The sequence below is a fragment of the Ranitomeya variabilis genome, chromosome 1 (genome assembly GCF_051348905.1).
Source record: "Ranitomeya variabilis isolate aRanVar5 chromosome 1, aRanVar5.hap1, whole genome shotgun sequence".
NCBI classification, from domain to species: domain Eukaryota; kingdom Metazoa; phylum Chordata; class Amphibia; order Anura; family Dendrobatidae; genus Ranitomeya; species Ranitomeya variabilis.
Window position 1 is genome coordinate 820145416 of NC_135232.1, and position 27213 is coordinate 820172628.

Consider the following 27213-nt stretch of genomic DNA (forward strand, 5'->3'; position numbering starts at 1 on the left):
AGAACGGGTTCAATAGCTAGTATACTATATACAGGGGAGATGATATACAGGTATACCTAATATATAAAGCTGAATGTGTGTGTATGTCCGGGTTTGGTATCTGCAGCGTCGCAGCTACAGCCAGAACATTTTGCACAGTCACACGTCTGGACCCTGAGAGCGTCATAGGCTATGTTGTGAGGCCAAATTTTAACCGCGCGTTCCAATTCACCAAACAATTTTGCCCCTATCTACATAATGGGGAAAAAGTGAAAGGAAAAGTGTTGGAGGCAAATTGACAGCTGCCAGATGTGAACAAGGGGGACTTAAAGAATGAGAGCGATGGCGCCAAAGAGTATATACCATACAGTTGCTAAGGTGGGGCCCCGACATGGGATACTCACCACACACGGGGATATGAACACACACACAAAATGCGCCACACACTACCACGTGCTTGAACACATAACACCCTCAGCACACTTTTCACCACACATACACCAACCTCGCCACATAAAAGTTGAAACACAAAAGTCGCCGCTCAAATCTCGCCACGCGCAAAATTCGCCACATGCATAACTAGGCTCACGCAAAACTCACCTCATGGAAAACTCGCCACACGCAAAACTTGCACACGCGGAAAAATTGCCACATGCACAAAAGTTGCAACACATGCAAAAGTTGCCTCACACAAAACTTGCACATACTCAAAACGCACCACACATAAAACTCGCCACGCGCAAAACTTGCCATGCGCTAAACTTGCTGCACACAACTTGCTACACTAACCTGTCACATGCAACTCGACACACAAAAAGTTGCTACACGCATGTCGCCACACAAAACTCATCTCACAAAAGTCGCTACATGCATGTCGCCACACGCAACTCAACACACACAACTTGACACATGAAACTCGCCCTAAAACACACACAAGTCTTGTATTATCCTTCAAAAATAAAAATCTGATTAATAAGCAGACAAACTACAAGAGCAACAAATGTACCATATAGGAAATACGGCAGCTGTCAGTCACATGACCAGTCTATTATGTGTATGTGTGAGCTAATATATACTGCCAGGGGGAGGGCTTCCTGTTGGCTGGGGATTTATCAGGCTGCCAATTTAGCTTACAAATACTGAGGTAAAAATACTGAGCAAATAATGTGTGAACGAGGTCTAATACAGCAGGAGATGACATACAGATATATACTATATACAGGGGAGATGACATACAGGTACATACTATATACAGGGGAGATGACACACAGGTATATACTATATACAGGAGGAGATGACATACAGGTATATACTATATACAGGAGGAGATGACATACAGGTATATACTATATACAGGGGAGATGACACACAGGTATATACTATATACAGGGGAGATGACACACAGGTATATACTATATACAGGAGGCGATGACATACAGGTACATACTATATACAGGAGGAGATGACACACAGGTACATACTATATACAGGGGAGATGAGACAGGTATATACTATATACAGGGGAGATGACACAGGTATATACTATATACAGGAGGAGATGACATACAGGTACATACTATATACAGGAGGAGATGACATACAGGTACATACTATATACAGGAGGAGATGACATACAGGTACATACTATATACAGGGGAGATGACACAGGTATATACTATATACAGGGGAGATGACACACAGGTATATACTGTATACAGGAGGAGATGACATACAGGTACATACTATATACAGGAGGAGATGACACAGGTATACACTATATACAGGGGAGATGACATACAGGTGTATACTATGTATAAGGTAGATGACAAACATGTATATACTGGGGAAAATGAGAGGTGTGAGGTGAAAATGAGGGGTGTGAGGTGAAAATGAAAAGGTGTGAGTGCAAAATGAGAGGAGTGAGGGAAAATAGTGGAGTGATTGGAAAATGACAGATGTGAGGTCGAAATGACAAGTGTTATGGGGGAATGAGAGGAGTGGGGGAAAATAAGAGGAGTGAGGGGGAAAATGAGAGGTGTAAGGGAGAAAATGAGAGATGTGAGGGGGAAACTGAGAGGCGTGATGGGAAAATAAGAGAAGTGAGGTGCTATAACTAACCACAGATATTTACTATGCCCAGGCAACGCCGGGCTCTTCAGCTAGTATAGTTAATAAATAACATTTCCCACAAGTCTACTTTACATCAGAACAATTTTGGAAACAATTTTTTTTTTTGTTAGGAAGTTATAAGGGTTAAATTTGACCAGCGATTTCTCATTTTTACAACAAAATTTACAAAACCATTTTTTTTAAGGACCACCTCACATTTGGGTCTATATGGCAGAAAATACCCAAAGGTGACACCATTCTAAACTGCACCCCTCAAGCTGATCAAAACCACATTCAGGAAGGTTACTAACCGTTCAGGTGTTTCACAGGAGCAGAAGCAACTTAGAAGGAAAAAATGATCATTTAACTTTAGTCACAAAAATGATCTTTTAGCAACAATTTTTTTTTATTTTCCCAAGGGTAGCAGGAGAAATTGTACCCTAAAAGTTGTTGTCCAATTTGTCCTGAGTAGGCTGATACCCCATATGTGGGGGGAACCACTGTTTGAGCGCACGACAGGGCTCGGAAGGGAAGGAGCGCCATTTGACTTTTGAATGAAAAATTAGCTCCAATCTTTAGCGGACACCTTGGCGCGTTTGGAGAGCCCCTGTGTGCCTAAACATTGGAGCTCCCCCACAAGTGACTCCATTTTGGAAACTAGACCCCCAAGGAGCTTATCTAGATGCATAGAGCACTTTAAACCCCCAAGTGCTTCACAGAAGAGAGCCGTGAAAAAAAACAAAAAAAAACTTCTTTCCTCAAAAATTATTTTTTAGCCCGCGATTTTTTATTTTCACAAAGAGTAACAGGAGAAATTGGACCCCAAAAGTTGTTGTCCAGTTTGTCCGGAGTACGCTGATACCCCATATGTGGAGGGGAACCACTGTTTTGGCACACGTTGGGGCTCGGAAGCGAAGTAGTGACGTTTTGGAATGCAGACTTTGATAGAATGGTGCCTAAACAGGTAAAAAAAAAACACAAGTTACATCATTTTGGAAAGTAGGCCCCCAAGGAACTTATCTAGATGTGCTCCCTTTGGAACTAATCTGTTTCCTGTAAAGTAAATTAGTAGTACATAGAGGTGTGGTACAATTTGAAGCAATCTTCATACACAGGCCAGGTTTTTCGGGGCAGGTGTCTCATTGATAAGTGGTGTCCTTGCGTATTCCCCCTTTGTAACACACTCTGCACTTTTTTTGCGGCTTACCTTTTCTTCCAGTTGGCGGGACCACCCCCCCGGAAAAATACTGACCTGGTACGATACTAGCACCTTCAGTTCTGGAAGTACTGGGGCCCGCTCCTTCCTCGTGCCAAATATCAGTGCCTTAACCACTACCTCCTGTAAATGAAGGTATGACGTATAGGTGTGCCAGCTTTTTGTACCACACCCTGGCCTTTCTGAAAGCACTGTATGGTTGGAGGAGTTGGTTGGAAAGATCAACGCCCCCCCCCATGTTTTTGTTCTACCCCAATACACAGGTCGGTTTGCTGACCTCTGTAGAGGTACCTCGTACAGTGCTGAGGCGCTGCCATCATCATGTATGGTGGTCAAGAGAAGGACATCCCTCTTGTCCTTGTACTTGACCACCAGCAGATAGTCACTACATTGGGCTTTGATATCACCTCTTCTGAGCATCTGCCCAAGTAGCGTCTTTGGGAGGCCTCTCTGATTTTTGCGGACAGAAAGACAGTACCGCAGGCTGCGGTACCTCACGCAGAGAGGGATTTGTAGAGTGGAATGCTGGTGTAAAAGTGATCAGTGTAGAGGTGATACCCTTTATCCAGCAGTGGGTACACCAAATCCCACACAATTTTCCCACTTACTCCCAGGACAGGAGAACACTCAGGGGGTTCAATCCTGGTGTCCTTCCCTTCGTATACTCTAAAGCTGTAGGTGTACCCTGAGGTACTCTCACACATCTTATAGAGTTTGATTCCGTACCTGGCCCTCTTGCTGGGCAGGTACTGACTGAATCCGAGCCGTCCCTTAAAATAAATTAAGGAATCATCCACGCAGAAGTCCCTTTGAGGCACGTACACTTCAGGAAACTTTGTTTGGAAGTGTTCGATGACCGGCCGAACTTTGGACAGACGGTCAAAGTTGGGGTCATCTCGTGCGGGACACTGTGCATTATCGGTAAAATGCCGGAATTTATGGATGGCCTCAAAACGCGTCTGGGCCATGACAATTCGGAACACTGGAGTGTTATATAAAATATCAACACTCCAATATTGCAGAAGTTCTTTCTTCTTCAGGATCCCCATGTGGAGGACCAGGCCCCAAAACTGCATAATTTCAACTGCGTCTACAGGAGACCTGTTAGAATATGATGAACCTGAGTTTTGTTCCAAAAATTGACGGGTATACAAATTAGTTTGCTCCACCATGAGGTTAACAAAATCCTCAGAGAAAAAGACTTTGAAAAAGTCTAGTTCTGTGAGGCCGGTGGTGTCAAACTTGGTTCCTGATTCTGCCACAAAATCGGGAATCGGTGGCTCGTATTTTCGGGCGGTAAGGTCCATATGGGGTCCGCAGTGGGGTGCGCTGGTTCATCTTCTGGAATGGTGGGCGCTGCCTCATCTTCTGTCCTGCGGCGTCTGTGTGGCGGTTCCGCAGGACTGGAGGGGGAAGAGGATGAGGATGAAGCATCGGAAAAGTAAAGAATAGTGGGATCCTCTCCCTCGCTATCAGTGTCGGAGGCAAGGAAAGAATATGCCTCCTCCAATGAATACCACTGTTGGGATGAACTGGACGAGCGGGACATTTTTTTTTGTCAGTATGGTGCTTGCGTGTACTTTATTGATAACTGTGTACGTGTGGGGGGATAGTGATTGGTGCAAACTATTCTGAAAAGAAAAAAAAAAAGCAAATAGGGTGTAATAAATACCTGTGAAAAGGAAAGCCTAATACAGCAGGCCCTAGCTCTGATAAGTGAACCGCGTCACTTATCAAAAATCAGTGGCTGCTGGGCGTGTGAATGGGGCTGTGGGAAAAAGAAAAAAAAGGAAACCGGCAGGCACGAGAGGTCTGCTAAGTGAACCGCGTCACTTATCAAAGTTTGGCGGCTGCTGGATGTGCGCACAGGTGTGGTGCAAGGGGGGGTGGGGGTGGAAAAAAACAAAAACAGGAAAACGGCATCCACAAGCTCTGAATAGTGAACTGCGTTAATTATCAAAGTTTGGCAACTGCGTGATGTGTGTACGTAGTTGGCGCAAAAGGGGCTGAGGAGAAAAAAAAGCGAGCACGAGTGTTGATCGGTGAACTGTGTCACCAATCAATGCTCGGTAGTTGCTAAATGTGCGCACGGAAGCGGCGCAAAGAGGGATGGAGGGGAGTAAAAGGAGGGGAGTTGGGGCGGATGAAGAGAGATCGGGTAGGGATCAGGGATAACACTTACGGTTGTAGTCTGTCTTCTGTCGCCTGTCTTCTGTCGCCTGTCTTCTGTCGCCTGTCTTCTGTCGCCTGTCTTCTGTCGCCTGTCTTCTGTCGCCTGTCTTCTGTCGCCTGTCTTCTGTCGCCTGTCTTCTGTTGCCATTCTTCAGCAGGGATTGTGGTGTTACAGGCTTCTGTAGCACCACAAGGCCCAGCACAGAAGGAGATCACATCGATCCCACCAATCACTGCTGGCCCTGGTGATCATGGCAACTGCCTATGATCGCTCTGATCCTAGGCAGGTTACAGCCAGGTCACCAGCAGGGCACACAGCGGTCACAACGTGACCACCGCTGTGCCCTGTGATTGATGCGATCGTCGATGACATCGATCTCGCCAATCAGCTCCTGCAGACCCTGCTGGGCCTGTCCTAGGTTCTGGCCTAAGATCGGTGTTATTACAGCACCGATCCAGGCCTTTACCGGCAGGGCACATCGCGGTAAAACCGCTGCTGTGCCTTGCGATTGGCACGATCGGCGATCGCGCTAATCCGGGGGGGGGGTTTGCCTGTGCCTGGTGTTGCTAGGTTCTCGATCCTAGCCTGGGACCTCATTGTTTTAGCCAATGAGAGGCTGTGATTGGCTGTTCAGAATTGAACAGCCAATCACAGCGATCGGAAGGGTTGGAGGGCGGTGACAGACGCAAGGATGCCGAGGCCATCTTCCCTGAGGTAAGATGGCGTCGGAATTTTAATGCGATCACCGCGACTTAAGTCGCGATGTCTCATTAAATGCCATGACATACTATCCCGTCCCTGGGAATTAAGTCCCAGGTCACCTCAACGGGATAGTACGTCAGATGGCAGAAAGGGGTTAAACTGAGAAGCTCCAATATTTTTTTTTTTATCCAATTATCTGGATATGCTAGTCGGTTCTGTCGAAAAAATGGATCAGTTGCATCAGTTTTTCACAATCTGCGACAGATCTGTGTTTTTTTTTTGTTTGTTTTTTTTTCAACATTCGACGGATTGTGCCTGACTGCAAAAACCTGATGTGTGAAAGTAGGCTAATGGTGTAGTTATCAATGGAGACACTGCCAATCCCTTCCATGTGGCGTGATATTATAGAAGTCAGGGTTGTTAAAACGAATTATACCAAGAAAAGAAAATTGGCCTGCATGTTCTTACTTTGTTTGTAATTTTAGATTTCAAGATGTTCCCGACTTGAAACCTGGGGATAATGCTGTTTCCTTTGTGACTAAATATTTTAATGTGACAAGTAAGTTCAAGTTTATGATTAGTGTGTACTGTACTATTTTATTTATTTTTCTTTTTAATGGGTAAAGGTACTTAGCTAATATATTTTTAAATATTTAGAACTTGTTCACATGTTGCGTCATTCAAGGGTAAAATCTGGGTGTCCTACTCATATACCTAAATCTGTGGGTGTAGCCTGAGGTAGGGTACTCTATAGCACAGCTTTTACAGTGTAAAGGTATGTGCACCCTGTTCTGACTGATTTGACTGAATTCAATGGTGAAAAACGCAGATGTAAGAAAAAAGCACAGATTTGACATGCTGCAGATTATTTTCTGCACCAAATCTGCATGTCTAAAAATAAGCAACGTGTGTATGACATTTCAGGTTCCTCTTTCACTTTGCTGGCATCAGGATTGCTTTAGGTTTATCTAGAAAATCTGCAAGGAAAAATTGCACCAAAAAATGCAATGTGTGCACACAGCCAATTCCATACCTGGCCCGCTTACTAGGCAGGGATTGTTGGAATCTTGGCCTCCCTTTTGAAATGATCCAGAGATTCAACTATACAGATGTCCCTTTGGAGGTTGTACTCCTCAGCATATTTTCTGCTTTAGTGGTTAGCTGCTGGCTCATTATCACTATAATGCCCAATTTTTTAGATCACTTCAAATCATGTCCCTTTCATGGCCTTACAGAATACCTCTGGTGCTGATGAGTATATCCGTACAATACTGCTGAAGCTCTGGTTTTCTGACTATACTCATTTGCAGCACAATTCCCCAAATTGTCATTTCTGTTGTATTTGCAGGGGTCCATCTGGCGTATTATGATGTGGGATTTGGGGTGATAAATTGATGGGCATTCAAATTTCGGTCGGTGGTGTCAAACTGGATTCCTGAGCTGCTGATAAATAACAGGCTGATAATTTTTCAGGGGGTGGAGTCCTTTTGGGAAGTATTACTGAAGGTGTTTCCTGGGTCCTGGGGTGCCTTGCTGGTGGTCTCACTAGATGAGGAAGAAAAATAGAGGAATGTGGGATCTTCCTCATTGCCTGAATGCAATTGCCTGTTGTAAAGGGGATAAAGAACAAAAGCTTAATAAATCCCTAGAAGAGCCCCATATAGAAATCCCTCTCTTGTAGGCCATAAAACTTTTTAACTTTTATTACTGTTGGGATTAAAATGCATAGATGGTATTAGATTGTCCCTAATCTGCCTGTTTAGTTGTATTATAGTAACTCCTCCTATTCTGCTATTGCATTCCCATTGCATAGGTTGAATCGTACAATGGTTAAAATGGCATATGTTCCCTCAACATGTTTCACCACATGGGTGGTGTCATCGGGGGATGGGACATGACACTGCACATTCGCTAATGATCTGGTTGCATCAACTGGAGGAACAATTAAAGGATAAGAACCTTGAGGGATAAAATTCTAATCTGCCATTGAAGCAAGGAGCTGCAACCTTTGGCAGATTCAGTGAGGCTAGCGACAAGATCATCAGGTCTTTCCAATGCAGCTAGATGAGCCTTGTGGCTACAGAGCTGCCCTGGGGACTTTCAATAAAAAAAAATAGGCTATGTTGTATCCCTTGCGATGGTCCCTTTTTATTCAATAAATGGATGATATACTACAAAAGGCTGGGGATACAAAAGTGCTTTCCCATTCTATTTATTTTTTTCATGCCAGATCTAAATAGAGGAAAATATAGTAGAGTACAGCCTCCATGAGTGAGAAGAAAATGGGAGGATAGCAGCAAAAATCCCAAGCTTATGTTCAGTGGTCCTTCCCTTGCAGGAGGATGGAGAGGAGAGGGGTAAAAAAATCTTCTCTAGAACGTCAATCCACACGTAGGGGGGAGGCTTTCCCTCTTCTTCCAGGCCTTGGAAAACCTCTCTCAGCCGAATATCAGAAATAATAATGACGGACCTAAAGTTAGAATGTCACATGCTGTCTATTTCCTTGTGATCCTCCTTGAGATGGTTCTACTCCTTCAATGGAGTCCAGCTGTGTTTAAACTGATTGGACTTGATTTGGAAAGGCACACACCTGTCTATACAAGACCTCACAGCTCACAGTGCATGTCAGACCAAAAAAGAATCAGGAGTACAAAGGAACTGGCCCAGGAGCTCAGAGACAGAATTGTGACAAGGCACAGATCTGGCCAAGGTTACATAGTTGTTCTTTTTAACATATTTATTAATGATCTTGTAGGGGGCATACAGAGTAGAATTTCAATATTTGCCGATGACACTGCACTCTGCAGGGTAATCAATACAGAGGAGGACAATTTTATATTCCACGAGGATTTATGTAAACTAGTAAACTAGAAGCTTGGGCTGATAAATGGCAAATGAGCTTTAATGGGGATAAATGTAAGGTCATGCACTTGGGTAGACAAATAAGATATATATAATTATGTGCTTAATTATAAAACCCTGGGCAAAACCGTTAATGAAAAAGACCTGGGTGTATGAGTGGATGAGAAACTCGTATTCAGTGGCCAGTGTCAGGCAACTGCTACAAAGGCAAGTAAAATAATGGGATGCATTAAAAGAGGCATAGATGCTCATGAGGAGAACATAATTTTACCTCTATACAAGTCACTAGTTCGACCACACTTAGAATACTGTGCACAGTTCTGGTCTCCGGTGTATAAGAAAGACATAGCTGAACTAGAGCGGTTGCAGAGAAGAGCGACCAAGGTTATTAGAGGACTGGGGGGTCTGCAATACCAAGATAGGTTATTACACTTGGGGCTATTTAGTTTGGAAAAACGAAGGCTAAGAGGTGATCTTATTTTAATGTAAAAATATGAGGGGACAGTACAGAGACCTTTCTACTCGTAGACCTGAGACGGGGACAAGGGGGCATCCTCTATGTCTGGAGGAAAGAAGGTTTAATCATAATCTCAGACGCGGATTCTTTACTGTAAGAGCAGTGAGACTATGGAACTCTCGGCCATATGATGTTGTATTGAGCGATTCATTTCTAAAACTTAAGAGGGGACTGGATACCTTTCTTGAAAGTATAATGTTACAGGTTATATATACTAGATTCCTTGATGGGGCGTTGATCCAGGGCACTAGTCTGATTGCCATATGTGGAGTCGGGAAGGAATGTGGAGCTTACTGTTTGCCACATGGGTTTTTTTTGCCTTCCCTTCCTCTATATGTTATACATGTTAGTGCTTGTTAGGTTAGGCAATGGGTTGATCAAGATGGACTTGGTCTTCCTTCAACCTTAATAGCTAAGGTTACAATAGAATTTCTGCAGTAGTCAAGGTTTATAAGAGCACAGTGGCCTCCATAATCCTTAATTGAAGAAGTTTGGGACCACCAGAAGTCTTCCTAGACCTGCCTGTCCAGCCAAACTGAGCAATTGTGGGAGAAGGGCCTTGGTGAGAGAGGTAAAGAAGAACCCTAAGATCACTGTGGCTGAGCTCCAGAGATGCAGTAGGGAGATGGGAGAAAGTTCCACAAAGTCAACTATCACTGCAGCCCTCCACCTGTTCAGGCCTTTATGGCAGAGTGTCCCGATGGAAACCTCTCCTCAGTGCAAGACATATTAAAGCCCGCATAGAATTTGCTTAATAAGCACATGAAGGACTCTCAGACTATGAGACATCAGATTCTCTGGTCTGATGAGACAAAGATAGACCTTTTTGGTGATAATTCTAAGCGGTATGTGTGGAGAAAACCAGGCACAGCTTATCACCTGCCCAAAACCATTCCCACAGTGAAACTTGGTGGCAGCATCATGCTAAGGGGTGTTTCTCAGCTGCAGGGACAGGACGACTGGTTGTCATTGAAGGAAACATGAATGTGACCAAGTACAGAGATATCCTGGATGAAAACCTCTTCCAAAGTGCTCTGGACCTCAGACTTGGCTGAAGGTTCACCTTCCAATAAGACAATGACCTTAAGCACACAGCTAAAATAACAAAGGAATGGCTTCAGAACAACTCTGTGACCATTCTTGACTGGCCCAGCCAGAGCCCTGATCTAAATCCAATCGAGCATCTCTGGAGAGACCTGAAAATGGCTGTCCACCAACGTTCACCATCCAACCTGATAGAACTGGAGAGGATCTGCAAGGAAGAATGGCAGAGGATCCCCAAATCCAGGTGTGAAAAACTTGTTGCATCATTCCCAAGAAGACTCATGGCTGTACTAGCTCAAAAGGGTGCTTCTACTCAATACTGAGCAAAGGGGCTGAATACTTATGACCATGTGATATTTCAGTTTTTCTTTTTTAATAAATTTGCAAAAATGTCTACATTTGTTTTTTTTTCAGTGAAGATGGGGTGCAGAGTGTACATTAATGAGGAAAAAATAAACTTTTTTTTTGAATATTCGAAATGGCTGCAATGAAGTGAAAGATTTAAAGGGGTCTGAATACTTTGCGTACCCACTGTATAATGGTTTGGAGATCCTCTCATGCTCTGTAACCCAACTGATGTGGGGGAGACGTGCCACCCTTTTTATTCCAGTAGGTTTCTTGTCCTTGGTGGGCAAATCCCTGTCTCAGGTGTGCTGTTACGGGTTCTGGAAGAAACTGTTACTGGTAAGTCATTTTGGTATTGTACTGTATTTCCTGTTTTCCACATTTTACATTCAAACATTCCTCATTTTCAGTGTTTCATTGCTATATTAGAATTTAGTTGTAGTCGAGTAAAAAGCTATTGTGAAAGTTAGCAAATCATTAATGATTTAAAGCATAATGTTGGTAAATATATATCAATATTATTTATAAATATACATATTTTTTTTAATATTCATAAATATATTTATTTAATATTCAGATTCCACCTCAGACTTTGACTCAACGGTTAGTAGAACTTCATCACCTGTGCAAGTTACAAGTTATCAAAGCAGAGAGGTAAAGTGAATGTGCTTTTAGAGTGACTGTCCTTTATATATCAGTGTGTTTTATTTGCTGTCCATTTTGAAACCGCAAGCTCAAGTATAATTTACTATATTTTTTGGACTAGAAGATGCACTTTTTCCCCCCATGTGAGGGGAAAATGGGAGGTGCGTCTTGCTGTCCAAATGCAGGCTTACCGGGGAGTTTCAACGGTGGTGGAGCAGAGTTCCCTCTTCAGGCAGCCGGAGGTGGCAGAAGTGTGGAGATGCTGCGGCCCGTTGTTGGCGGTGAGCAGAGAGGAGTGCATCATTGGTCTCCCTGTGGCCACTTTCCCAGCCGAGATGCCAATCTGTGCACGTGCCGCCTCCGGCAGCCCACGGCTTCAGTAAAATAGCCACTAGGAAACCAATGATGCACTCTGCTCACCGCCGACATAGGGCCGTATCATCTCCATCACTGCTGGAGAGACCTTTTTCTCTCTGCTTTTTCTGGTCGCTGTCCCACTTTTAGGGGCCCCTTTACCGGTTCAGGGAATGGAAGGCAGCTATGCTCCGGTAAACGGTGTTTTCGTGGGGGGGAGGTTTTGTGTGTCTAGCTAGGATTGTGCCTTTAGTCACAGTGGGTTTTGCTGTGCAGTCCCTCCAGGTCTCGCTGCACACGTGGGTGGGCAGCATGGGTGGGCAGCACGTGGGTGGGCAGCCGGCCAGGACCCTCGTGGGTCTCAGTAGTGGTCCAGGAATAGAGCGACTGACCTTTTTATAGTGCCGTGGAGTGGGGGCCAGTGGTAATCTGTCTTTGTCTTGTCCAAGAGGTACAGATGTTGGCAGATGTTAGTAGGGTTTCTGTCTGGTGTGGGAGCTGCTCCTTCAGCTGTGCTACATCCTCCTTTTTTTTTTGTTCTTTAATTGATTGTAAAAATGCTACTTCACCATATAAGAACATAACCCTCGTTGCTCTGTTGATGAAACGATAGTCATTGGTCTTGGGAAAATAACAACATAAACCAAATTCTAAAAAGAATATACCGTATATACTCTAGTATAAGCCGAGAATTTCAGCCCTTTTTTTAGGCTGAAATTGCCCCTCTCGGCTTATACTCGAGTCATACCCAGGGGTCGGCAGGGGAGGGGGAGCGGCAGCTGTCTAATAACTCACCTGCTCCTGGTGCGGTCCCTGCAGGTCGATGGTTCTCCGGGCGCTGACCGCTTCTTCCTGTATTGAGCGGTCACATGGTGCCGCTCATTACAGTAATGAATATGGACTCCACTCCCATAGGGGTGGAGCCGCATATTCATTACTGTAATGAGCGGTGACATGTGACCGCTCCATACAGGAAGAAGCAGCCGGCGCCCGGAGAAGCAGGGACTGCAGGGACCGCACCAGGAGCAGGTGAGTATAAAGGGGGCATACTCACTCACCTTTCCCGTTCCACCATCTGTGCCGCTGTGTCTTCCGCGTCCTCTGCAGTGACGCTCAGGTCAGAGGGCGCAGTGACACGATTAGTGTGCGCGCCGCCCTCTGCCGGAGCGTCAGTGCAGAGGACGGGGAAGACACAGCGGCGCCAGCAGTGGAACGGGAAAGGTGAGTATAGCAAGTGCCGGGGCCTGAGGGACAAGAGGTGAGTGTGATTTTTATTTTATTTTTTTTAATTAAAAGCAGCAACAGCATGTGGGGCAAATATCTCTATGGAGCATCTTATGGCACCATGTGCAGCATTATATGGGGCAAATATCTGTATGGGGCATCTTATGGGGCCATGTGCAGCGTTACATTGGGGCAAATATCTGTATGGGGCATCTTATGGGGCCATGTGCAGCATTATATGGGGGCAAATATCTCTATTGAGCTTCTTATGGGGCCATGTGCAACATTATATGGGGGCAAATATCTCTGGAGCATCTTATAGGGCCATGTGGAGCATCTTATGAGGCCATAATCCGCATTTGTGCAGCATTGTATGGGGCAAATGTCTGTATGGAGCATCTTATGGGGCCATGTGCAGCATTATATGGGGCAAATGTGTCTATGGAGCATCTTATGGGGCCATAATCAGCATTTGTGCTGCATTATATGGGGGCAAATATCTCTATGGAGCGTCTTATGGGGCCATAATCAACATCTGTGCAGCATTATGTGGGGCATATTTTAATGTGGAGCATCTTATGGGGCTCATCATAAACTGTATGGAGCATTATATGGGGCTTCTGATTCAATATGGATATTCCAAAACACTTAACCTACTGATGTCTCAATTAATTTTACTTTTATTGGTACCTATTTTTATTTTTGACCTTTACCGGTAGCTGCTGCATTTTCCCCCCTAGGCTTATACTAGAGTCATTAAGTTTTCCCAGTTTTTTGTGGCAAAATTAGGGGGTCGGCTTATACTCGGGTCGGCTTATACTCGAGTATATACGGTATTTTTTTTTTTTTTCTAAACTGCCATGAAAATAACTTAAACTATACACGTTGGTATTGATGTAATTGTACTGACCTAAAAAAATAAATTTTGTGGAGTCATTTTTACTGCACAATTAACAAAGTAAAAATTATATGCACACTTTTTTAAAAAAAAATAATTTTTTTTTGCTCACTCTAAATTTTTTTGTTCATTCATTTAACCACACGATGCATGGGAAAATGGAGTTGTCATTCAGAACTACAGCTCCTCAAGCGCAAAAAAACAAACAAAATAAAGTCCTTATGGATCTGGCCTTTAAAAAATTAAAATTATGTCTCTTTGAAAAGGGGAGAATAAAAAGTTGAAAGGGCAATAATGAAAGACTGAAAAGGAACTTGACAGCTGATGCTTGCTGCCCATTGATAAGGCAGAATATAACTGATGCTGGCTGCATGATTTCAGCTTGGTTTATTTGACTGAAATGCTGCGTGTTTTCATCTAGGGAAAGACCTGTCAGTCATTGGCAGCGAGAAGCTGCCGGGAACACGCCTGTCTGACTAGCCTCCCATTTAGCCCAGTTCTAAGCGGCTATTAAATTGTTTCACTGTGAAATGTCGCAGCGTTTGAGTTGCTTACCTGGCCGAAATCCAGCCAGTGGATTGGGCAGCATGTATTAGCGGTCAGCTTCTTCTTAAGGGGTTAATTATCTTAAGTTTCATTCCCTGCAGTAAGCCCTTAAAGCTATGCATGCTGCAGAGAGTACTGAGTTCTTGTGTTATGGAGGGGAGATGTGCAGTTCATGACCCATAAAATAATAACAATAATAATCTTTATTTTTATATAGCGTTAACATATTCCGCAGCGCTTTACAGGTTGCACACATTATCATCACTGTCCCTGTCGGGGCTCACAATCTAAATTCTCTATCAGTATGTCTTTGGAATGTGGGAGGAAACCGGAATAAACAGAGGAAACTCACGCAAAGAAGGGGAGAACATACAAACTCCTTGCAGATGTTGTCCTTGGTGGGATCTGAACCCAGGACTCCAGTGCTGCAAGGCTGCAGTGCTAACCACCGAGCCACCGTGCTGCCCATGATGTAGTTTCCAGTGGGGTGAGGGGTGATGTAAGTGAGATGATTACAAAAAAAAAAAAATTACTCATTTAGAATAGGCCTATTTACTGATTACGGTAATCTAGGGGGGTGAAAGGTCTGAGGTATTTCTGGAGGAAAATAATTATGCTCTCTGCTTCTTCTGACAGCGCCGTAGCTTGGGTGGGATGGGGGGAGGTCAGACATCCGACCCTCCTCCATTTGTAACTGGGTTATAAATTCCCTGTTCTGCCAATTGCCTCATATTATCCACAGTAATAGTAGTTGATACAGTTCTGTGTCCTGACTAGATCGCTCCCACACTTTCTTCTGATGCCTTTTTTCATGCTCCACGCCATTATGTACCACCCACCACCCCCTACTATATAGAAGTTTACCTTCTTTCTCCAACCTGCTCACTCATGGTCTGCCAATCCTATGTAAAGTGCTTGTTACATGAGATTCAGGTCTGATGATCTGCTTAACCCTTTGGTGAAATTAACAAAGTTTGAAAAGATTTTTAAAGGCAAATACAGCGGCAGTGTATGAGTAGAGAGATCCATCTCATGTTGCATTGCAATTTATATAGGCTAGTCTGTCTGTGCATTTGTGGATTTCAAACAGGGTTTTTTTTTTTCCTTTTATATCCATGAATAGGAAGAAGCCCAAGATGCTTCCACATCTCGTGTAAATGACCCGCCTGGACTATTGAAAGGTACCTACATAGTTCAGTGTTACTTTTTACTGACTATCAGTTTTATTTACAGGTAAAGCTCTGTTTATATTGCATTTTTGCCACCTTGTCAGTGCCTTGTTGAGTCTTCGTCTAAAGTCCTGTAAAACGTATTCGGATGGAACCGCTGACTAGGCCAATGACTTCATTCAATGAAGCAAATGTAGTCGCAATGTCAGTTTTTCTGAGGCTGACAGAAAATTGCAATTGAGTACACTGACGTGTGGCTAAAACATAATGTGAATATACTCTTACCTTACTTGTTTTGTACTGTGACAACTTACCGTATGTACTCGAGTATAAGCTGACCCGAGTATAAGGCGAGGCACCTAATTTTACCACAGAAAAACTGGGAAAACTTACTTATTCGAGTATAGGCTGGGGTATGCATTGTACCCTCATCCCCCATCCTGGTGCATGGGCCCCATCAAAAAACATAAAAAAATTAAACCATTATACTTACTTTCCTGCGCTCCCTCGCAGCGTCTTGTTCCAGTGCCAGCATCTGCTTTATGCTTGTAAGCAGGGACGTCATGCGCTGCTTACAAGCAGAGCATTGCTGCCGCAATACTCACAGCTCTCCATGCAAGGACTATGTGCTTGGAGGGCAGTGAGTATTCACTGCTATTTAGTAGCGCGTGCAGTGTTAGCTGCAGCCTTGTTCCCATGGGAGTGGAGAGAAGTGAATATTCATTTCCCTTAACCCCTTTACCCCCAAGGGTGGTTTGCATGTTAATGACTGGGCCAATTTTTACAATTCTGACCACTGTCCCTTTATGAGGTTATAACTCTGGAACGCTTCATCGGATCCTGATGATTCTGACATTGTTTTCTCATGACATATTGTACTTCATGATAGTGGTAAAATTTCTTTGATATTACCTGCTTTTATTTGTGAAAAAAATGGAAATTTGGCGAAAATTTTGAAAATGTTGCAATTTTCCAACTTTGAATTTTTATGCCCTTAAATCACAGAGATATGGGGGCGTGCCTATGTAGCGGAGGAGAGAGAACGCACCCTGTGAGAGCTCCTGGAATCCTGAACTTATCTTGCCATTAAGACCCTTTTTTAACAAGTTATACCTGCCGGTATCAGAACCGCTGGACATTGGAAGGCTTGTGACCTCTGCGGAAGGGTGCTGTGAGGATCCGGGACGTGGGGAGCCGAGGTGACCTGGACGGACAGAGGGATCCATGTGTAGTGATGGCCATTTTCTAAGCACGCGCTCCGACGGGACGGGATGCGGCGCCAACCTCCATCAGTGGCAGGACTCCCCTCTTGGGCTCCGAGAGTCTCCCGACATCTGCGGGTGAGTGCTGTGGAACTCAGGTGCATCTGGAGTCGGAGGACCTGGGCGGGCGGCGGTACCTGCGTGGGACAGCGGCCATTTCTAAAGCGCGCACCCTGACAGGAGGGGAAGCGACGCTACTTGCTATCCTTGTGGTGCTGCTCAGGAGGGGAGCATACATCCTGAGGGGATAATAATAAGGGGACGTGCGGTGTGTGCTCTGGAAAATTGGGCCCTGCGTTCCCCTATTAGATAGACACTCAACCTGCCAGCGCCATTACTTTGGAGGGATTAACCCCCCTCCCTGCTTCTGCCCTGTGGAGACTGTGAGCTCACTCTGGTGCACAGAGCCTGGGTGAAGACTTAAAGCTGCTACATTTACAATTCTTAATATCCCATCTGTCTATCCAGAGTCACTTTAGGATATAAACTCTGCATTTAACCCTGCTGTGTCTGCGACTGGAACGTGGATTCTCCATAAATACAATTGTAATAATTTTGTGGAACATTGTTGCTGTTAGCCATGCACCATTTCAAGGGAGCAGGAGCTGCTGACAAATTAAAAAGGTATGCCCAGGATGATCCCCCTGCTAGTGTACGAACTCTTAGAAACAACCCCTCACAGGCCCAGCGTTAAAACCGCCTCTCTGATAGTAATGAGGAGGGTGAACAAGACGAATTGACTCTTAAACAGGCATCTATGCAATTAATGCAGGCTATATCCCTAACTAGATCATCTCTTATTGAAAAATAGAGGATGTACATACTGAGGAGGGTCGTCTGCGGCATGATATGCAGGCCATGAGGGGGCGCATTACAGAGGTGGAAACAAGTGTCCCATATAGAAGATACCATCACCCCTATTGAGGCTAAAGTGACGAAAGTGGCTGGCTCTATAAACGCCTGGAGACAAAAGGCAGATGATTTGGATAACAGACTACGCCAAAATAATATCCGAATTATTTGCCTGCCGGAATGTTTGGAGGGTCAGCAACCTGAGTAATTTCTGGAAGACTGGCTCAGGGCCTCTCTGGGGATGAATTTTCCTCCACATTTTCGGTGGAGAGGGCCCACAGGGAACCCTACAAGACCTCTCCCCCCTGGAACTCCACCTCGACCTTTTCTGGCGCGTCTCCTTAACTGTAGGGATAGGGATGCTATTCTTCGTTTGTCCGGGCAAAAAGGCCCTATCAAATTCAACTTTTCAATGGAGCTCCAAAAACAGCAGGCACGGTTTATGGAAATTAAGAAGCAACTTAGAGACAAAAATGTCATCTACTCTATGCTCTATCCAGCTCGACTCCGAATTGAAACTGCACCCATTAAGGTGCTCAAAACCACATTCAAGAAGATTATTAACCCTTCAGGTGTTTCACAGGAATTTTTAGAATGTTTAAAAAAAAAAAAAAATGAACACTTAATTTTTTTCTCACCAAAAATTTACTTCAGCTCCAATTTTTTATTTTTACCAAGGGTAACAGGAGAAATTGGACCCCAAAAGTTGTTGTGCAATTTGTCCTGAGTAGGCTGATACCCCATAGGTGGGGGTAAACCACTGTTTGGGCGCACAGCAGAGCTTGGAAGGGAAGGAGCGCCATTTGACTTTTCAATGCAAAATTGACTGGAATTGAGAGGACACCATGTCGCGTTTGGAGAGCCCTTGATGTGCCTAAACATTGAAACCCCCTACAAGTGACACCATTTTGGAAAGTAGACCCCCTAAGGAACTTATCTTGATGTGTGGTGAGCACTTTGACCCACCAAGTGCTTCACAGAAGTTTATAATGCAGAGCCGTAAAAATAAAAAAATCATATTTTTTCACAAAAATGATCTTTTCGCCCCCAATTTTTTATTTCCCCAAGGGTAAAAGGCAAAATTGGACCCCAAAAGTTGTCCAATTTGTCCTGAGTACGCTGATACCCCATATGTGGGGGGGAACCATCGTTTGGGCGCATGGCAGAGCTCGGAAGGGAAGGAGCGCCGTTTGGAATGCAGACTTAGATGGATTGGTCTGCAGGCGTCATGTTGCATTTCCAGAGCCCCTGATGTATCTAAACAGTAGAAACCCCCCACAAATGACCCCATATTGGAAACTAGACCCCCCAGGGAACTTGTCTAGATGTGTTGTGAGAACTTTGAACCCCCAAGTGTTTCACTACAGTTAATAACGCAGAGCCGTGAAAATAAAAATCATTTTTTTCCACAAAAATTATATTTTAGCCCCCAGTTTTGTTTTCCCAAGGGTAACAGGAGAAATTGGACCCCAAAAGTTGTTGTCCAATGTGTTCTGAGTACGCTAATACCCCATATGTTGGGGTAAACCCCAGTTTGGGCGCACGGGAGAGCTCCGAAGGGAAGGAGCACTGTTTTTCAACGCAGAATTGGCTGGAATTGAGATCGGACACCATGTCATGTTTGGAGAGCCCCTGATGTGCCTAAACAGTGGAAACCCCCATTTTCTAACTGAAACCCTAATCCAATACCGTTCTGTGTTTGGTAAAATGGATAAAGCAGTTTTATTATTCGTGTTAGTATGATTACAGCGATACCTCATTTATATCTTTTTTTTATGTTTTGGCGCTTTTATACGATAAAAACTATTTTTTACAAAAAATAATTATTTTTGCATCACTTTATTCTGAGGACTATAACTTTTATTTTTTTGCTGATGACGCTGTATGGCTGCTCGTATTTTGCGGGACAAGATGGCGTTTTCAGCAGTACCATGGATATTTATATTCTTTTTTTTGATCGAGTGTAATTCCACTTTTTGTTCTGCGGTATAATAAAGCGTTTTTTTGCCTTTGTTTTTTTTGTGACGGTGTTCATGGAAGGGGTTATCTAGTGGGACCGTTTTATACGTCGGGTCGTTACGGACTCGGCGATGCTAAATATGTTTTACTTTTATTGTTTTTTTTTATTTAGATAAAGAAATGTATTTATTGGAACAATATTTTTTTTTTCTTTTATTTAGGAATTTTTTTTTTTTTACACATGTAAGTATTTATTTTTTTTAAACTTTTTTACATTGTCCCGGGGGGGACATCATACTATAGTGTCAGATCGCTGATCTGACACTTTGCACAGCACTGTCAGATCAGCGATTTGACAGGCAGTGCTCCTGGCTTACCAGCGCCTGCTCTAAGCAGGCGCTTGTAAGCCACCTCCCTGCAGGACCCGGAAGCAGCCCCGCGGCCATTTTGGATCCGGGGCCAGCAGGGAGTAGGAGGTAGGAGACCCTCGGAGCAACGCAATCACATCGCGTTGCTCCGAGGGTCTCGGGGAAGCACGCAGGGAGAACCCTGCCTGCACGATGCTTCCCTATGCCGCCAGAACGCTGCGATTATGTTTGATTGCAGTGTTCCAGGGGTTAATGTGCCAGGAGTCAGCTGACACTCGGCCGCGCTCCCCCCGTGAGCACGGCCGATCGCATATGACGTACTATCTCGTTGGTGGGCATACGGGCCCACCCCACCTCGATGGGATAGTACGTCAGATGTCAGAAAGGGGTTAAGTAGTAGGTACACGTGACTGCCCGGCTGCTGCAGGAAGCCAGTGTGCGCTATTGCAGAGAAATTAGTATTCACTGCCAGCGAGAATATTCATTTCTCTTTAGCAGTGGGCTCAGGCTTAGCTGCAGCATTCTGGCTCCTGCCTCATGTGACCTGCTGCTGCTGCTCCGCCTACATCTTCTGGACCCTCACTCAAATATAAGCTGGGGGGGGGGGGGGTGTTTTCAGCACAAAAAAAGTGCTGAAAAACTCTGCTTATACTCTATTACGTACGGTAGTTTTAAGGTTGAATGTAGACTTTAGTCCATAGAGTCAAACATATGGCCTAAAATGTTGATCCAGAAGAAGGGAAAAACCACATGGGTCAGACATCAGTAGCTCCATATTAGGGGAAAAATTATTTCCTGACTCCATTTGACAATTAGACTAGTTGCCTGGCTCAATGCCCCATCACAGAATCTAGTGTCCATAGCATGTAATATTATATTTATCAAGAAAGGCATTCAGAGCCTTCTTGAATTTTAGTCGTGAATCAAGTGTTACAACATCATGTGGTAGAGTTCCATAGTCTCACTGCTCTTACAGTAAAGAATCCGCGTCTGTCATTATGATTGAAATATTCTTTCTTCTAGACATAGCGGTTGCCCCCTTGTCCCTGTCGCAGACCTAAGTGTAAAAAGAGCATTACAAAAATCTGAGATCTGTAGTATCTCTTAATATATTTGTATATTGTAATAAGACCGCTTGTAAGCTTTCATTTTTCCAAACGGAGTAACCTCAAGATTAATAAAACAAAAACAAAAAAACCCCATTCCCTTAACCCCTTCCCGATCTGTGACACAGCGTATGCGTCATGACAGTCGGTGCCAATCCAACATGTGACGCATATGCTGCGTCACAGAATGATCGCGTTCCTGCAGGTCGGGTGAAAAGGGTTAACTATAATTTCACCCGACCTGCAGGGACAGGGGGAGTGGTACTTCGCCCCCCCCCCGTGTCTACGATCGCTCTGATTGGCTGTTGAAAGTGACTGTTTCACTTTAATTCAGAGCAATTGTAATATTTCACCAATGAAAATTGGTGAACTATTACAATACAGCCATGGCCAATGCTGCAATATTATCGGCCATGGCTGGAGACCACGATCTGCCCCCGCCACCGATCTCCTCACCTCCGTCCTGTCTGCTGTCCTCCGCTCCCCTCTGTCCGCTCCCCCCGCAGTCCGATCTCACCCCCCCGTGGTCCGATCCCACCCCCCCATACTTACTGAGCTCCTGTGTCCGTCCGTCTTCTTCATATGCGCCGCTATCTTCCAAAATGGTGGGCGCATGTGCAGTGCGCCCGCCGAATCTGCCGACTGACAGATTCATTCCAGGTACATTTTGATCACTGTGATAGAACCTATCACAGTGATCAAAATAAAAAAATAGTAAATGACCCCCCTCCTTCTTTATCACCCCCATAGGTAGGGAAAATAATGAAATAAAGAAAATATATTTACTTTTATATTTCCACTAGGGTTAGTGTTGCAATTAGGGTTAGGGTTGCAATTAGGGTTAGGGTTGCAATTAGGGTTAGGGTTGCAATTAGGGTTAGGGTTGCAATTAGGGTTAGGGTTGCAATTAGGGTTAGGGTTGCAATTAGGGTTAGAATTAGGGTTAGGATTGGAATTAGGGTTGGAATTAGGGTTAGGATTGGAATTAGGATTGGAATTAGGGTTAGGGTTGCAATTTAGGGTTAGGGTTGCAATTAGGGTAAGGGTTGCAATTAGGGTAAGGGTTGCAATTAGGGTGTTCCGTCTCCGCCATCTAATTTGTTACCTCCAATTATCTGTTTGCATAATTTGCAGTTTCTCAGCCAGTATACAGGACTTGATATATTCATACCTTTATTTGTAGTGCTTTGGCTCCCTCTAGCGGTCAGAGTCATGTTGACAGTTGTATTTTTCTGTTATGTATTTTTTATGTCTGATTCTCCTCCTCCTTTGCAATGCATTATGGTAGCTCAGCCTACATTTCCCTCCATTATCATTTCACTTCCAGTTTGCCTTCCAGGAAAGAAGCTTACACTTCATCCCCCTTGCGATTGCATTGCCGGTATGTCTTTATGCTCTCTGTAGATATTTCTGCTCTATATTAGCCTAGCTTAACCAGTTGCACTCCTAGTTCAGTTACTAGCCTTCTAAATGTAATGCATAACGTTTATCATGTGTAGTATGTATTTGTTCCCTACCATGCACTGATTCTATGTATATCATTGTTCACAGTTTCACCGCATCAATATACCACTACGTTTAATAAAGCACAGACTCAACCACAGTCTCCTTATTGGACCCCGGTATAGCGGTTTAGCTGACTGGATAGCTACTTGGGCCTGTCTCATTTAGTGAGGACAGAACAGTGAAACGGCAGCCATCCATCTAGTGGGATTCAAGTCACCGGCTACAGAGAGACTAAATACAGCTACAGCAATCTCTGCACAGCCAAGCACTTTCCCAAGACACCATGTCTCACAAATCGCATAGAACAAGATCTGTTACTTCCGTCTCCTCAAAGACAACATCCATCAGCAGCGCGGTCGCCATTGCCCGCGCAAATGCTGAAGCCGCCAAAATACGAGCGAGCTTTGCTGACCAAGAGATGCAATTTAAAGGGAACCTACCACCCCGTTTTTTAAAAATTAGATAAAAATAGTGTGAAATAGGGGCAGAGCTGGGCTTTACATTAGGGCCTTTTCGGTGCCTTTACACCCCCGTTAGGCTGCCCAAATACCTTTGTGAAGTGGCCGTTTTCTGCTGTCACTCAAGTGGGTCAGGCCGGATGGGCGTGGTCACAGCGCTGTTTGTCCCCCAGGATCCTGCTCATCATTACGTTGGTGGCGTAGTGGTGTGCGCATGTCCAGCAGGCGAATCCACTGCCCAGGAGATGAATAACGGCGCGGTCTTCGCTATTCAGCCGTTTACCGGTGGGCGCGGCCATCTTTCCTGTGGCCGCGCCTGCGCAGATGGAGCGCTCTGCTGCCCGGGGCTTCAGGAAAATGGCCGCCGCGATCTCCATCTGCGCACGCGCGGAATCCCGCGGCCATTTTCCTGAAGTCCCGGGCAGCAGAGCGCTCCATCTGCGCAGGCGCGGCCACAGGAAAGATGGCCGCGCCCAACGGTAAACGGCTGAATAGCGAAGACCGCGCCGTTATTCATCTCCTGGGCAGTGGATTCGCCTGCTGGACATGCGCACACCACTACGCCACCAACGTAATGATGAGCAGGATCCTGGGGGACAAACAGCGCTGTGACCACGCCCATCCGACCTGACCCACTTGAGTGACAGCAGAAAACGGCCACTTCACAAAGGTATTTGGGCAGCCTAACGGGGGTGTAAAGGCACCGAAAAGGCCCTAATGTAAAGCCCAGCTCTGCCCCTATTTCACACTATTTTTATCTAATTTTTAAAAAACGGGGTGGTAGGTTCCCTTTAAATTAGAAAAAGCACGCATAGATGATGAGAGAGCCGATCAAGAGAGAAGGTCGCAGTTAGAAAAGGCACGTGTGGATGCCGCCTTAGAAAGCCTAGCAGCAAAAAGGGAAGCTGCCGCAGCCCTTGCCGAAGCAGAATCACTAGAAGCCATACAAAACCCCAAGCTGCATAGCCAAAGCAGTATGTCGAGTCTGGAGTTTCCACTACAAGACTCACCACAACGCACATCTCGGTATGTTAATGAACTTCCTGATCTAAACTATAACCCTGAACCAGTATCAAAACAAGAATACGACGTCTCCAGCGAAGGGAGCGAAAGTCGTCATGAGGCTCGCCTCCAGGACAGAAACAAACTCGAAAATGTGAGGCAAAACAACTCTGCTAATGACTACCTTGCCCCTCACCAGGTAACCAATGTGGATCACCCTGCTGACACACCGTACGTCAGACCGAAGCAATACGACACCGGCTGGCGCCACCCTGAGGACACTAACAGGTACGAACGCACCTCACATCAGGGCGATCCATCACCAGTGTACTCCACTGACAACCGGTTCACAACAGAATTTGCCAAGTTCTTCACACGACGTGAACTGGTTGCCAAGGGACTTATGAAATTCACTGACCAAGCTGAAGGTTACAGAGCTTGGAAAGCTTCCTTCCAAAATGTCATTAGAGACTTGGGGCTACAACACAGGGAAGAGATAGACCTGTTAGTCAAATACCTGGGAGAAGAGTCAGTCAAACACGCAGTAAGAATCAGAGACATTAATATAAACCGCCCTGAGACCGGCCTCAAAGAGATCTGGAAGAGGCTGGATGAGTGTTACGGCTCAGCAGAAGTAATAGAAAGAGCCTTGTTCAAAAGAATCGATGACTTTCCTAAAATATCTAACAAAGGTCTCCAGAAACTTAGAGAGCTAAGCGACCTACTAAAGGAAGTCCAAGTTGCCAAATACGAGGACGACCTACAGGGACTTGCATTTCTTGACACAGCCAGAGGTGTTAACCCTATAGTCCAGAAGTTGCCCTACAATCTACAGGAGAGGTGGCTCACACATGGTTCCACGTACAAATACAAACACAGTGTTCCATTTCCTCCCTTCTCCGTTTTTGTAGACTTTATACACCAAGCGAGAATTAGAAACGATCCCAGCTTTGACTTTGCGATGCCATATGCCACACCGTCACCACCTGCAAATCCACGCAGAACATCTGTGGCAGTACACAAGACTTATGTTTCTTCTCCAGGTTCTAATTACAGGTCTGCTGGCTGCTCCCAATCAGAGACAAAGGTGCAGGACCCTGACAAGCAGTGCGCACTTCATCAGAAGCCTCATCCTCTCCTGAAATGCAGAGCCTTCAGAGGAAAATCTATGCCAGATCGCAGAAGCTTCCTGAAAGAAAACGGTATCTGCTACAAGTGCTGCTCGTCCACAACTCATCTCGCCAAGGACTGCAAGGTCAGTGTAAAATGCACAGAATGTGGCACCACAGATCATAGCACCGCTCTACACCCTGGCCCAGCTCCATGGAGTACTCAAAACACGCCAGCTGACAGTGAGCATGGCGGGGAGGAAAGGAACACTGATACAGCTACGCCAGAGATCACTTCACAATGTACCGAGGTCTGCAAAGGGACAATAGACAGTAGGTCCTGTTCAAAAATATGCCTCGTCAGAGTATACCCGAAGGGCCATAGAGACCAAGCTGTAAGACTGTATGCTATCTTGGATGATCAAAGTAATCGATCCTTGGCTAGATCAACGTTCTTTGACCTATTCAACATCAAAGGGCCAAGCACTCCCTACTCATTAAAGACGTGTGCAGGTACTGTGACAACAGCAGGCAGGAAAGCTACAGACTACCAAATCGAGTCATTAGACGGTCAATTCTGCCTACCACTACCTACGATCATCGAATGTAACCAGATCCCAGACAACAGATCTGAAATCCCTACACCTGATGTAGCAATCCATCACGCTCACTTAAAACGAATAGCACACCTTATACCGGAACTCGACCAGCAGGCCCAGATAATTCTGCTGTTGGGGAGAGATATCCTGCAGGTTCATAAAGTGAGACGTCATATCAATGGACTTCACAATGCTCCCTATGCCCAAAGGCTAGACCTAGGATGGGTCATAATTGGCAACGTATGCTTGGGACGCATGCACGCCCCATCTTCCGTGACAAGCATGCTGACAAATACATTGGAGAAAGGACGACCATCTCTGTTTCAACCTTGCAACAATGAGTTCCATGTCAGGGAACTGCCACACAGCATCCAACTGCCCAACCATTCAATAGACTTTACTCACGACAGCAGTATAGTGTCGGTAAGGCTAGTTTCACACTAGCGTTAACTGCAATACGTCGCAAATGTGTCGTTTTGCCGAAAATACGCATCCAGCAAAAGTTCTTGCTGGATACGTTTTTTCGTCATAGACTAACATTAGCGACGCATTTGCGACGCATTGCAAAACGTCGCGTCCGTTTTGCGACGCTTGGGCGTGTGGTAGCGGACCGTCGGGAGAAAAAAACGTTACATGTAACGTTTTTTGCTCCCGACGGTCCGCTTTTTCCGACCGCGCATGCGCGGCCGGAACTCCGCCCCCACCTCCCCGCACTTCCCCGCACATCACAATGGGGCAGCGGATGCGTGGGAAAAATGCATCCGCTGCCCCCGTTGTGCGGCGGAGACCACGCTAGCATCGGGAACGGCGGCCCGACGCACAGCGACGGGTTGTTCCCGACGCTAGTGTGAAAGTAGCCTAAGCTATGAGGATCAGTTGGGGTGCACAGTCTTCCAGAGAACTAAGCAGGACAACCAAGTGGCAATGTCGGTAGAGAACAAGTTGTTCTTAGAGGTAATGGACAAGGGACTCGTTAAAGATGAGACCAACAGCTGGGTCGCACCTCTTCCCTTCAAAACCCACAGACTACGTCTACAGAACAACAGAAATCAGGCATTACAACGTTTCTCCTCTCTCAAACGTAATCTGCAAAAGAAACCAGAGATGAAAGATCACTTTTTCTCCTTCATGTCAAAGATTTTTGAAAACTGTCACGCAGAACTAGCTCCCACTCTCAAAGACTCTGAAGAATGCTGGTTCCTACCCATG

At 45.2% G+C, this 27213-nt stretch overlaps 1 protein-coding gene across 4 annotated transcripts in view; it reads left to right on the forward strand.

Moving 5' to 3' along the window:
- CENPC (centromere protein C) overlaps window positions 1-27213 on the forward strand; it is a 316155-nt gene that overhangs the window by 50775 nt on the left and 238167 nt on the right. For 3 of the 4 annotated variants that reach the window (XM_077275003.1, XM_077275008.1, XM_077275016.1), the window contains exons 3-5: window positions 6665-6738; window positions 11525-11601; window positions 15738-15795. In XM_077275003.1, coding sequence (XP_077131118.1) covers window positions 6665-6738; window positions 11525-11601; window positions 15738-15795 — 209 coding nt within the window. The remainder of the gene's footprint in view (window positions 1-6664; window positions 6739-11524; window positions 11602-15737; window positions 15796-27213) is intronic. The other variant, XM_077275023.1, reaches the window with a different exon arrangement.